Here is a 14049-nt window from a genome sequence, read left to right as displayed (position 1 = left end):
TACTTTAGCTTTTCCATAGATTCAAACATCTCTTTGGCACTTGTTGTCTATTGTAGCACCACCCATATTCCATCTTGGGTTTTATTTTATTGCTTTGAATCCTTATCCATATGGGCAAACCTGAAACTTGTAGAGATTGTGGGGGAGGGGGGGGAAAATCATTATATTATCCAATCCATTGTGAAACAGGTCGAATACCCCTTATCTGAAATGCTTGGGACCAGATGGTTTTTGGGTTTTTTTGGATTTTGGAACAATGGAACTAAGCAGCACAGTAGCATGAGCAGAATCCCTGTATCAGCGGTTAAACAACAACCACTAAACGCTGACATGATGCCACAAGTGGAAAATACACATGAAATAATGTTTAGCACTTAACAAAAAAAAACTTGATCTCTGCACAAAAGAAGACTGCCCCCGCCCACCCTAGCATCTCCCGACTACGGTTCCCTCTACTGCCCTGGAGCCCAAAGCTCCTACTTTGATGCGGATGGCACTGCATCCGATGTTGAGAATGGAGTCGCTGTCATCAGCTGCAGCCAACACTGAAGACTTGGACCTAGTTCTGTTTGGCATCTTCCTGGCCAGAAGCAGATTTTGTTTTTTTTTTTTTTACTGTTGTTGTAATCAAACTGGTGCCAACAGAGCATCCAAGCCCCACATGGGCAAGTTGAGTGTTGAATTTGTTTTCCACTTGTGACATCATGTCAGCGCTTTTTAAAAAAAATCAGTTTTTTGGATCTTTTCGGTTTTTGGATCTTCAGATAAGGTCTTCTCGACTGTAGTAGAACAGAAGTTACATTTTCCTTTTGGAATAAATTGAATAATAAAATCTTGTGAAAATGGAAAACCAAAGCATTGTCAACTTTTTATTAAACTGAAAGGAGCTTGAAACTTGAAAGGGAGCACAAAGTGTGCATTTTCTTTTTGTTCTTATGAGACCTGAATAACAATTTAAATCTTTTTGGTATCTTGCACATTTGCTACATCATGTAATAAATAGTGAAGAATTATTTAATGTGTAATGTACAAAATATTTGATCAATCTTTAACATTTCAGCTATTTAACCTTTTTAATTAGATACATTTTCTATATTATATATTAGAATTGTTTTATTCTTGGCATAAAGAAGTGTTTTAAATTCTTCTGTCAAATGACTAGTTTTTATTCTTCACTTTAACGCTGACCAAGGATAAAACTGGCATTTTGACATTGGAAATTCAAATCTAGATGTGAATTTAACATGAGTGATCGCCAACAACATTGCAGTCCGTTTCTCATTTTGTTGAATTGCATTTTTATTCTTTGTGGTTGAATATTAACATTTATTTTGCAGTGAAGGCCTTGTTTTCTCTTGATTAGCAGACTCTCTTGAAATGTATGAATGGTTGGTGTGGCAGTTATCAGAATTTATTGTCATGAACAAGTCATGAAATTCGGTGTTTTGCAGCAGCGCAAACGTTCATATTATGAATCATCTTACAACAAATAATTCAAAACATGCCCAAAAAGTAAGGCAGTGCCTTTGGTTCATTGACCATTTTGGAATCTGATGGCAGCTGGGAAGAAGCTGTCCTTGTGCTGTTGAGTGCTCAACTTTAGGTTCCTGTACCTTTTTCCCAATGGTAGCAGAGTGAAGAAGTCATGGCCGGGGTGGTGGGGGTCTTTGAAGATAGAGGATGTTTTTTTAAGACACCACCTCATGGAGATGTCCTCGATAGAGTCAAGTCTGTGATGCCACAGGCCAAGTTAACGACCCTCTGGTGTTTTTCTTGTCCTGAGATTTGGCACCTCCACACCAGACAGTGATGTAAACTGCCACAATATTCTCCATGGTACACCAGTGACGTACCAAATCTCCTCAGACACCTCACAAAATATAGCCGCTGATGGGCCTTCTTCGTGATTGCATCAACATGGAAGCTCCAGGACAGATCCTCAGTGCAGCGCCAGCGATTGCGAGCAAGGTTTCAACTCGTGCTGTCTGTAAGAGTTTGTATGTTCTCCCTGTGTCTGTGTGGGTTTTACCCAGGGGTGTAAGTTCATTGGGTGTAAATTGGAGGCATGGGCTGGAGTAGCTTGTTACCATGCTGAATGTCTAGGTTTTAAAAAAAAAAATTAAATAAGACAGTTACTGTGGGTGTAACTATTTCCAATACATTTCTCAGGGAGGGTTGAAAAAAGATCAGAAGATGATAAAGTAAATGAATTACAATCATAATTAGATAAATGATTGAAGATAGTAAAAGACATGGAAAATTCATAAAAAATTGCATTAGAATAGATGCTCTGATAGGGTCGCTGTCATCAGCCCAATGGCTTCCTGTACTGATTATTTTGGAAATGCCCAGAGTGTGGCTAAGATAAACTTAGTTAGATTTTAAAACAGCTTTATAAAAATATATCAGATATAAATGTGACATACAAAAAGAAATTTGGACTGCAATTATTGTTGGCTGAATAAGGTTATAATTGACATTAATCTGGACTTCAATGTATTGACTTTGTCAGTGCTACCAGCACAGATATTGAATTGCTAGGCTTATGAGAAAGGTGGATGATTAGTAGGTCACAAATGACATGAGCCACATCTTTTTTGAACCTATTTTTAAAGTTATTCTGTTCCGTGTAAATAGTTTAAATGCCATAATGGATTCAGATATATTGAACTGAAGAATATTGTATTTATTCTTCTTTCAAATTAAGCAGTAAATTTATGATACTAAATGATACACTCAGGTAGATTTTAAGCATGTTTACTTCTTTATGTTTTTTAAATGGCTCCAAAAATAATTTAAAAAAAGTTAAGGCTGTGTGTGCTGTTGCTTTAACATGAAAGTGTTGGTAATCCAAGTTGTGTTCTTCTAAATGTAAGTAAAATGCTTTCTATAAACTTTTAACCAGAGGATTAAATATGTGAGGATATGAAGAAAATGTTGCAGAGACCTTGAAAAGATTTGAAGATAATAATTGGGCATGGAATGACAAGTATTGTTGGTAAGAACTAAAGCCGTGGAGAAAATATTGAGAAGGAATCTGGAGGAGGAGGAACCATGAGAAGTGACTGGAAGAATCATTTGAGTCTCAATTTTTTAAACCGTGGAAGCATGAATTTCAAAAACTTTAATAGATAAAATTATATATTAAAGTCAAATTTATCCATTTGTACTTTGAACATTTTTTGTAAGTTATAATCTAAATTTAAAGCTCCATATAGAGATGAGAAACCCAGATATAATGCAAAGTTTGTTCCATCTGATCTGTGTGGACTTCTGATCACACATGAATTAACATTGCCATCCATCTAAAAATTCCCAAATCCTTGGAAAAGCAGCCAACAAATTAAAAGACTTATCCCAGCCTGGCTCTGCTCTCTTCACCCCGCAGTCGTCAAGTAGATTTTTGAGTATGATATGAAGAATCACCAGATTCACTGTTTCAACGGATTTAAAGACTTTCTTTCTAGCTGCTTGCAGACTCCTGAATGAACTTGAAAATAGTAAAATTGTGCTTCCTTTGTTCTGTACCAACTGGATCTCTCTGAAACATTCCACTTCTGAATTGTATCTAAATGTACTATATATGAGATGTCAACTGGTCTGGTTGTAAAGCAGCCGGTATCACTGCATCTTGGTACACATTACAATAAAACAAAACTTAAGTCTCGTATATACCCTACTTCAACCTATGTATTGTAGTTGGGTAAAATGAAGCATCTCGTGAAATAGAACGGATTTTGCTCTGAATCTTTAAATTCACTTCCAGTGGATGGGATGTAAAATTTTAACCTTTGCATTTCACTACATGGATGTGACTCCAGAAGACATTAGCCAGCCTTTTACAAATGTTCCCATGAAGTTCCTGTACCCACCCATAAGCTGTCTGATGCAGTTACACTACAATTGCATACTTCATTCTCGCCACGTTTTGACAAGACTTGATGTTAAATATGATTCTTGATGAAGACTTAAAGGGTCATAATCTTAAGATCTTGTCATTCATTATGGCACATTATTTTATTCCTGATTTATGGTTCAGCTTCTAGTGCTCAAATAGTACCACAGACTTCAAAAGGGTCATTACTGGCTCTTCTCCTTCCAGATCATTTTTCAATGGCTGTGGTACAACCAGCCTCTTTCATCTGTTGCTGTTTCAAAGTTGTAAGGTTGTGCATTTGCTCAACATAAGCAGAACTCAACATGTTTGTGATTTGGCCTGATAGAAATGTCCCCTTGTGTTTTGCCCTCCATTTTCTATTGCATTTGACAGCTGATACATTGAAAAAATAATTGCAACAGAAGAACTTAATGGTTATCAGGTGTCCTTCAAAATACAAACTAATCAATGCACTGCCTTGGCTCATCCTGAGAAATTGTATCTGACTGCCATTTAATTTGATTTCCTTCCTGAGTACTATAATTACGTGTAATTAGATTATTGAAATGGCACAACCTGATTTGGCTGCTAAAAGACTCTTGACCTGGTTAAATTCTTTCATTCCAATGTTATCTTTGAAAGTTTCTGCACTCCTAAATTTCATTACTTAATAAAATTAACCCAACAGAAAAATAGGACGGGGAGAGAATGTGAGTGAAAATCCAGCTACCTTTAGCCACAATGCATTCTCATTGGTTTGAGTGAAGCAATTTTCAGGATAATTGTCAATTTGAACTCAACAAAATAAACTACTGTAAACAATAGAAAATGTTTGGATGCAAAAATGGTTGTAAAATTGTTGGCCAGTTTTATTCTGAAATGTTAGTTTGCACACTGACATGATTTGCTTTTCATAATTGTAATATATAGTTACCAAAATGTATGAAAATTAGCAAAATTTGGATTTATTTAAATTGGTGGTTAAAAATGAATTGATTTAAAGTAGAAAATGGGAGCTGAGTCGTTTATTGATTTTTCTCCAATGCAGTTAACAAGGTCTTGATGCCTTAACCCCACCAATGGCAGCTGCTTGAAGAAAGTGAACTTTAGTAATTACCTAGAACAAAATGTTAATTGTATTCAAAGATGGGATTAAAGCAGAATTACTTTTTTTGTCAATTCATTTTAATGTGTTGGCATTGCAATTGCAACCTGGTGCAGTGTTGCATTGGAAGTTGCCTGTAGATTGACATGGAGATGATTAAGTCCTCTGCACCTTCAAGTTAGGAAAACTTGTATGTGCGATTGTAGACTGGGATGTCGTGCCTTCCTTCCAAATTTGGGCATGTTCCATTCTTTGCATTTGTGCATGTTTGGTTACATTATAAAATGGCATTGTATATTGTGTTATAAAGAAATGGTGAGATTCAGTTACTGATGTTATAGGAATCCAAAGGATAAGATTAAAAAGATATTTTTCTTTGTATTTGTACAGTACTACCTTTAAGCTTTGTAAAGTAAATGTGCATATGAATTGGCTATATTGCATTTCCTATGACTGAATTGATTCAACAAGAAAATCCTAATTTGCTTTCTTTTTCTTTTCCAGAATGACATCTTAGCTTTTGGCAAGCCTTACATGGACTTAACGATGCCCCAGGCTTCGAATAATTTGTACAGTACAACTAGGACCTCACTTTCACCTAAATTATGGTACGACACATCAAAATCACTCCAGTTTGCTGCCAGAAACCTCAGGACATAGTTTTCCGACTGGATTGCATGTTCGTCATTGTGTGTGTCCTTATGCCTATGTGTATCTGTGAGGTGCACAATGTGCATTATGACACAGGCTCTACAGCGAATCTGCCTCAATTTCCTCAACAGCACATTCTATTTCAATAATCTCAGTAAAAAGAAGCGGAAAAACTCAGCAAATGCAACTCAGATGCCTGGACTTTCACGTGCTGCTGATAAACATTTAAGGTTTTCACTGTAAATTATTAAGTATAGAGAAGTATTGATTTTTAAAAAGTTGCTAATGTTTGGAAAATACAGAATAATATTTAACATTTTTGCTTCCTTTATACTGATACTTTTTTGAACTGAAAGTAACTTTTTTTCCTGATGCACATCCATTATTGATGCGCCTGGAAGTAAAATACAGTTCTAAATATAAATAGAGAAATTTTGTTTAAAACTTGTGAATATACTCAGTGAGAATAGAAAACGATTCTGTTCTTGGATACAAATTGTTTTTACATAACAATACTGAAGTACAGGCCTTGGTGAACAGTCCCTTTCACTGATATGGTTAAAGTACGCGCGCGCACACGTACGTATGTACGTTTATGGGTGTGTACTGCACATCAATGGAATTCAAAAAACAATCACATTTAGTCTTCCTTTTCTTTATGTATATATTATGTACCTGGGCAATGTATACATCCATGAGCTGCCCTGAGATGGGCAGTATGTTTGTAATTTCTGGAGACTGATTTCCCCCTTCCCCCAACTCCCTGTAAGTAATAAATGAGAAAATGATGCACTTTTTTGTCCTGCTGGTGATTTAATTAAATGACAGTCTGATTCCTTGCTCATCACCAAAAAAAATAGACAAAATGCTTTATTTGTAAAGATTGTGGCTTCTTAATGCTTAAACGTTCTTAAAGTGTTTGGAATAGGATGCAAAAATAAGCTTTGGAACAGGAGGAAATGTTTATTTGGGCAGTACAGAGGCATGTTATGGAAATAAGATTGATTTAAAAATTTAATTTCCATTTTGTGGTCTTACTTAGATATTTAACTCTGGTCAAAAGCAGGTCAAAGTAAATTAATGCCCAAAAAATGGAGTTCATTATGTAACTTGCTATTTTGGCCTTGTACTCTATAGACTCTGTACCTATTTCTAGAAACTGCCTGCCTTTTCTCAATTTTGTTGAAATGGTAATTGAATGATCTGCAGTGCCCGTTTTACACTAGGACAGTGATTTTAAAATCTGCCCCTTTTTGGAACAATATCCTCTTGTACTTGTGAGATCTGTTCCACATTAGGTTGTCTCCAAATAAATGCCTCTCTTTTCAATATTTTTATTGGTCTCATCAAATAAATGTTACATAGATACATAATAATAAAAGTATTAATAAATCACATGATTATAAAAATGATGTTGAGACCTGTGTTACATTGAGAAAAAGTAAAATAAAACCTAAAAAAGCCCACTATACTAAGTATCAACCCCCTCCCATAAGAGGCTAAGCAGTCCACTACCTGATAATAAAAAGGAAATAAATGGGGTAAAAAAAAAAAAAATTAATCTTACAAATTTTGAAAATAAGAAAAGAACCCTATGAAGAAACAAAATTAAGATTAATTTCAGTAGTGGAACATCTAATTTTTTCCAAAGTCAAGCATGCCACCATTTCAGACAAGCATTGAGTGGGAGGGACAGCATCTTTCCATCTCATTAAAATGGCCCTTCTAGCAATAAGGGAAGCAAGGGCAACTACATGAGATTGTGAAGCAGTCAATATCAGACCTGTTGGCCCACTTATTCCAAAAAAGGCAAGAAAAGGATTTGGAGTCAAAGTAATGCAAGAACTAAAAACACTTTCCCAAAAATTGGAAAGAGGAGAAGGACATAACCAGAACATATGATATAGTGAACCTTCTTCATCTATTACATTTAAAAGAAAAATTAGAATAGAATTTAGTCAATTGGTCTTTGGGAAAAGTGGGCCAGGTGCTACCTTAAATTGTAATAACGAGTGTCCAAGTCAGAGAGGATGAATGCAATCTCTCCAAAACAGAGTCCTCTGCAGTTTCAGAAATTAACTGTTGAAAATCTTGTTCCCATAGTTTTTTTTAAAATCTGTCCAGGGAATTATCCCTAGCTCTAAAGTAGTTCATAAAGGATTGATAACATGCTTTTATGATCAGGTTTGAAATTGTAAACCTTCCCTATCATTAGGTTCCAGGTCTTGACGGAGCCTCAAAAATTAAAGAATTCAAGAAGTTCCTAAATGTAAACATCAAAAAAGTGATGTTTTGGTATTATAAATTGGTGGATAATTATTCAAAAGAAGCAAGATTTTGGTCAATAAAGGAATCTAAAAAGGATTAAATACCTAAATTTGACCTTTGATAGTAAGAAGAAGGAATTACCTCAAATAGGACTAATTAATAATGGTACCTAAAAATGTTTCCCGAATTGAAACCAAATTCTCAATATGTATCTGATAACAAAATTATCAGTTAAGGCTCTGCCCCCCCCCCCCCCCCCCACCTCCTCTCTGCAGCGCTTCGAGAAAAAAAAATTATCATTTGGAAGCCGAAAAAGGTATCGAAGGAAGAGAATACTTTTTAGTAGATTTAATTTCTAAATTAATCCATCTTAAAGCATGTAGATTGTCCCTTATGATGAAGCCAAAAAAATAACATCTAATATTGGCTACCCAAAAATAAAACCTAAAGCTGGGTAGGTAATATCAAGCCTCCATTCTTCTTAATATTTTGAAGAGAAATTTTTTTTAAAGATGGGTGGGGGGACTTATTTTAAATCAAAAAAGGATTTGGGAACAAAAACCAGTACAGCTTTAAAAAATGTATAAACGTTTAGGTAGGATATTCATCTTGATAATATTGATGTGTCCAATTAATGTCCTCGAAAGAGGGGACCGCTGTCAAGGATTTCTTGACGTTATTCATTAGGGTAAGAGAGTTTTCTTTAAACAAATTACTAAATTTCTTGGTAAGGGTAATACCTAGATAGTTAAATTGATTTTTAACTATTTTAAAAGTAATAAGTGGAATCTAAAGAACAGGAAGAATTCAAAATGAATATTTCACTCTTCTGCAAATTTAATTGATAAATAAATTGATAAAGAAGTGATAAAATAGATGGAATTGATCAGTCAGGATTCAATATATACTACAACAAAATATATTTGCATAAAGAGACATCTGATGGACACTTCCAGCTCTAGTGATTCCTGAGATATCAGCTGATTGCTAGCATTTCTAAAGCCGAATTAAATAATGGGTTTAAAGGGCAAATCTATCTAGTCAGTCAGGCTTGATCAATGCTGTGCCTTTGGTAGTTTTAGGCTGTGAAATTACCCACTAAGTTTGAATTGAAACTCTCCCAAGCTCAGTTTACTTACAACTCTAAAATGTTTAGCAAGATAAGACATCAGACTGATGGTATTTGTGACTTTTAAAGGTCACAAAGTCAACACTCTGGTAAAATAGCTAGATTTGCCTCTAATGTAGAGATTTTATTACACTTAACTATAATAATTGGCTTCAAAGAATGTCGAGGTTGTGTTTTATAAGCAGTTCTGAATAGCTATCTCCAAGGATGAAGTAGAATTCTAGCTATTGCTTCTTTCACTGGATTGCTAAGCAGGATTTATCTGGGGCCTTGGAGGTATTTTAAGTACTTTCATAACAAAGGAAAGGACAAATAAGAAAACACAGTAGAAGGCATCCAAGTTGAGTTACTGTAAAATAAGGGGAAACCCTTCTGTTCATGCTAGACAAAAATGGGCTTTAGAGTAATGCTGGCTCCCCGACCCTCCCTGTTCATTGTCTTGATTTTCAAGTGCACAACAAGTACTTCTTAAATGCTGGAAATTAAAAATCATAGTTGCTGGAAACATTTTATTACTTTTTATTTTTTATTACTGAAAACTAACTAGTTTATTGGCATCTTCCTATAGACCAAAATGTTCTTTCTCTTTATCACTGTGGAGTAATGGATTATTGTTTTGGAAAGCAACAGATGAATGAACTCAGAAGACTGGGTCCAGTGCCGCAGTCTGAGGGCAGTTTGCTGTTCTAAGGAAGGCCATGTGGTTTTGCAAGCAGAGAGTCAAAAAGGGTTTTCTCAGAGAGAGATGGGGGGGGCTGGGGGGAGAGAATTGTTCTACAGTTCAGCAGCTGGGACTGGAAAATGACAAGCTGGCAAGCTTGTGGAAAAACCCCATTTTGAAGATGGGTTTTGAGTTCTTAGTTCAGTCTAGTCAAAACCCTTGTGGTCCATACATGAGGAGATGGCTGGCTGTATAATGTTTCACTTGAAATAAGGGAAACAGAAAAGGAACTCTGAGATGAACTGAAAGAAAGAGGTTATCATCTGGTAATCCCTGATGGGGCAAGTTTCTTTGGCAAGACACTGAAGTGGCTGATCAGAAGGAATCAGTTGTGGGTGTCCAACAAGCAACAAACCTCTCTCTGAAAACCAACAAGAACTTTCCTGAGTGATCACCATTTACCTTTCAAGTACCAAAGCCTGGTGAAATTCATAAATGTTCAATTCTGAGCACAGTATAAGAATTGCCTGATACCGGTGAACTTGGAGGAATGAGAAGTGAGAATGGACTTTTCTGAACTTCTACACATTGCAAACATGTGTGCTTAGAATTAGAAGGGGGTTAAGTTAATAGAAATAAGTTAAAATTTGATCCTGTTTTTGTGTGTAAATAAATCTAAAAATGACTTTTTAAGTAACCATTTGTCTTGGTGAATTTCTATTGTTGCTGGGTTTTGGGGTCCTCTGGGTGCATAACAGAACAAAGAAAGCTTATTAACTGCAGTAGGACAATAATTGGATACATTTGTTATCGTCTGTGCCCTGTTCAGAGACTAAAGGACTCTGCTAAAAGATCATAGAGTTGGGTGCAAGGGGCTCTAACTTAGTAATATGTAAGCATATTACTAAATTGAATATTGTATAATTGCAGCAGGGCATATTCTTTTAAGAGAACTTCAGTGTCTGGTTTAACAGCAAGACTAGGAATGGTTTAGACTGTGTTTGACAAGACAGATGGATGATAGATGCCTTGTATTTTCTAAATTATCAGGGAATAATTGGTTATCATAAGATCAGATAAGACATTTCACAGTTTGCAACATTGACAAGGATGCTGATCCTTGTCATTCCCAGTGTGCTGTGAAGGAAGTGACTTGATCTATTCAAATTCTACTTTCAGCTACAGTATTCTTATTGATAGTAATTGGTGAAGCTGGAGGCTGAACTGCACAGGACCAGTAAACAAGATCTAAATACTGTACTCATTCCCAATATGTTTTTATTTTTAAAATGACAACATGACAAGTTGAAAATACCATTTCAAATTTGTGTTTGTATTTTTATGTGTTAAGTTTCCTCTTCAGCTACATGTATAAATCAAAAACAATTAACTAGTGATAGACCAAGCTCCTATTAGGACAACTCCCTGGAGAATATTATTCATATTTTTCAGACTAATGGGTTCCTTTTTTTGTTGAGAGAACTATTAGAATTATGGTTCTCAACCTTTTACTTTCCACTCACATACCACTTTCAGTAATCCCTGTGCCATAAGGGCTCTGTGAAAAGTAAGGGATTGCTGAAGGTGGTATGTGAGTGGGAAGGGAAGGTTGAGAATCACTGCTCTAGACCCAATTGTTACGGAAATATTTTTCTTGAGAAAAATTGTCATTGGCCCTTTTCCTTTGGAGTTATGAAACCATGCACATAATGAGTCAATGAGGTATAATTAAAACAGTGGTTTTCAAACTTTCTCTTTCTACCCACATACCACCTTAAGCAATCTCTTACTAATCACAGAGCACCTATGGCATAGGGAATATGTGAGTGGAAGGAAAAAGGTTGAGAACCACTGGCTTAGAGTCACAAAGCTATATACAGTATGGAAACAGCCTTTGGCCTAAATCTCCATGTCAACAAAGGTTGCTTCTTGCACTAGTCTATTTCTCTGTATTTAATCCATATCCCTCTAAATCTTTTTGATCAATGAACATGTTCAAGCGTCTTTTAAACAATTGTACTTGCTTCTACCACACCTCTGGCAGGTAAATCCATATACCCACCACCCTCTATATGGAGGGAAAAAACCTACCACTCAGGCCCTGTTTTGAATCTTTCCTCTCTCTGCTTAAACCTATATCTGTTTAGCATTGCGACTGTGCACAATATCCTGGTGCAGTCTCAGATAATTTGGTCTGCTTTTGTGCATTACTTGTTAAGATTAGATCTGTCAGCGTTTTAGTTGTACATTGCAAATGAGAATATAAAAATGAGTATACTGTATACTTCACTTTTATCTGGAAAACACAATTCTCAAAAGCAATTCTGTTTTATATTGTTCCTTTTGCAGGGCAATAGTATCCAAAAACACTTTACAGATGTGTAATGTGATGAGAGGTAGCCTTTGGAAGTGTTTTTTTTAAGGAAGAAGGACTAGCAAGTGAGATTTTGAGGGGTCTCCAAAGCTGGATCAGGGTGGTAAGAAGTTGTAGAGCTGGAGTGTGCTCGAGAGATGGTAAGTAAAAATAAAATAAAATCCTGTGAACAATAGAATAGTATGTTTTATATTGGGAGTTTTGTTCCATTCTCAATGTAGAGCAACAGCTAAAGTTTATTAGCTCATGGGGAGATAGTATGGATTAATGCAGGAAAATTCTGCGAGGAGCTGAAACTAAGGTTGAGACGCTAGCAGTGCTGTGGGTGTTATAAAAGGGTTCTGTAAAAATTGTATCATTTACGACATTTGGGCATTGAACATGGATAGGATAGGTAATGCATGATATTACAAACATTTTTATTCATTCGTGGAATGATGACGCACAGGCAGAACCAGCACTTCTCTCCACCCCCACCCCAACCTGTCCCTATTTCCCCTTGAAACAGAGTGCTCGATCATGAGTTAGCAATTGGGAATCACAGGTTGAGTATTAATGGCAGATTTTGTTTCATCTGAAGGACGTTGGTGAACCAGATAGGTTTTTAATAACAATCCAGTATCTTAATTATTAGGGGATGGATAGGGAGAGTCATTGGGTTCTTGTAGTTAGTTGTTTATTCACAAGAAGGCATCACTAATATTTATTATCTATTTCTAATTGCCCCTGAATGGAGGAATTAGTTGAGAGATGCATGCATGGGTTTTGAGTCACAATCTATGGATGTTAGATTGAGGTACAAACAGTAAATGCTGAATGTTCCCAGCAATTCAGGCAGTATCTATGGAGAGAGAAAAAGATCCTGTTCTGATGAAAGACCATTGACAGGAAGCATTCATTTTGTTTCTCCCTCCACAGCTGTTGCCAACCAGCCGAATTCTTCCAGTTTTTTTTCTCTTTCAGAACTCCAATAGTTGCAGTTTTTGGTTATAAAAGGATGGTAGACTTACTTCCCTGAAAGGCATTTTGGCCCATAATCCTGTCCTATCCATGTCTATGTCCAAATGTCATAAACAATACAATTGTACTCGCTTCTACAGCTTCTTTCATGTACCCTGCACCCTCTGAAGTGAGTGCCCTTCAGGATCCTTTTAATTATTTCCCCCTCTCATGCCTTGCAGATTTAGCTTCCCCTACACTGGGGAAAGACTATGCCCCTCTTGATTTTATATACCTCTATAGGGTCATGCCTCAGCTTTCTATGCTCCAGGGAGTAAAGACCCAATCTATCCATGTGTCTCCTCATAATTCAAAACTCCACAGTTCTGGTTACATCCTTGTGTATCGTTCAGTACCCTTTCCTGTAGCTGGGCAATAAAAACTGCAAGTGCAACTAAGAGAGTGAAGAATATTTTCCCAATGTGAAATTACCCATCCTAAATTACCCATCCTAAATACATTCTCATGCTTGCTTTCAGAACTTGCCTTCCAATTTCGGTTCTGAGACAGAAGGCTTCTGATAAATAGTAGCTGAATTTGAAATCAAGTTGGAGAAGCCTTAATCTTGTTCTCGTGCAATTTTTGGACATTACTTGTCATTACTTTTAACATGGTAAATCCTCTCATTATACAAAATGGTGGCTCTGAAAACTGTCAGAAATATTTGCTTGTCCATATCTTGGAGATTAAAAGGTTGGACCCAAGTAAAACATGTTGAAAGCTGTAAATGTTGCACTTTCCTCCCAGACAGCTTTGGACACCCAAGGGCCCTTTCTGTTTGCTCATTTCTCAGACTCTTTAACATTTAGACTTAAATAGTTACAGTGTGTCCTTTTGTGCAGATGTTACATGATGGGAAACAGATTGATATTAAATTTTTCAGACACTGCCTTGGTTAAAGACAAGGCACATCAAGCTAACTACAATCCTTATTCATGGGAATAGTAAAAAGGATCCCAAAAGTCTTTTCCATTTGTCTCAGTGC

At 36.2% G+C, this 14049-nt stretch overlaps 1 protein-coding gene across 8 annotated transcripts in view; it reads left to right on the top strand.

Moving 5' to 3' along the window:
• The window catches only part of irs1 (insulin receptor substrate 1), a 111453-nt gene extending 105028 nt beyond the window's left edge, over positions 1-6425 (top strand). For all 8 annotated transcript variants that reach the window (XR_011344302.1, XR_011344305.1, XR_011344307.1 and 5 more), the window contains one exon: positions 5487-6425. Coding sequence is in view for 1 of the 8 variants with exons in the window: in XM_069897287.1 (XP_069753388.1) it covers positions 5487-5491 (5 nt within the window). In the remaining 7 variants the exon portion in view is untranslated. The remainder of the gene's footprint in view (positions 1-5486) is intronic.
• The last annotated feature ends 7624 nt before the right edge of the window (positions 6426-14049 follow it).

Source organism: Narcine bancroftii, chromosome 9, assembly GCF_036971445.1.
Source record: "Narcine bancroftii isolate sNarBan1 chromosome 9, sNarBan1.hap1, whole genome shotgun sequence".
In the NCBI taxonomy this organism is placed as follows: Eukaryota; Metazoa; Chordata; class Chondrichthyes; order Torpediniformes; family Narcinidae; genus Narcine; species Narcine bancroftii.
Note: the sequence above shows the minus strand (reverse complement) of the source record. Positions and strands in the feature narration are given on the sequence as shown.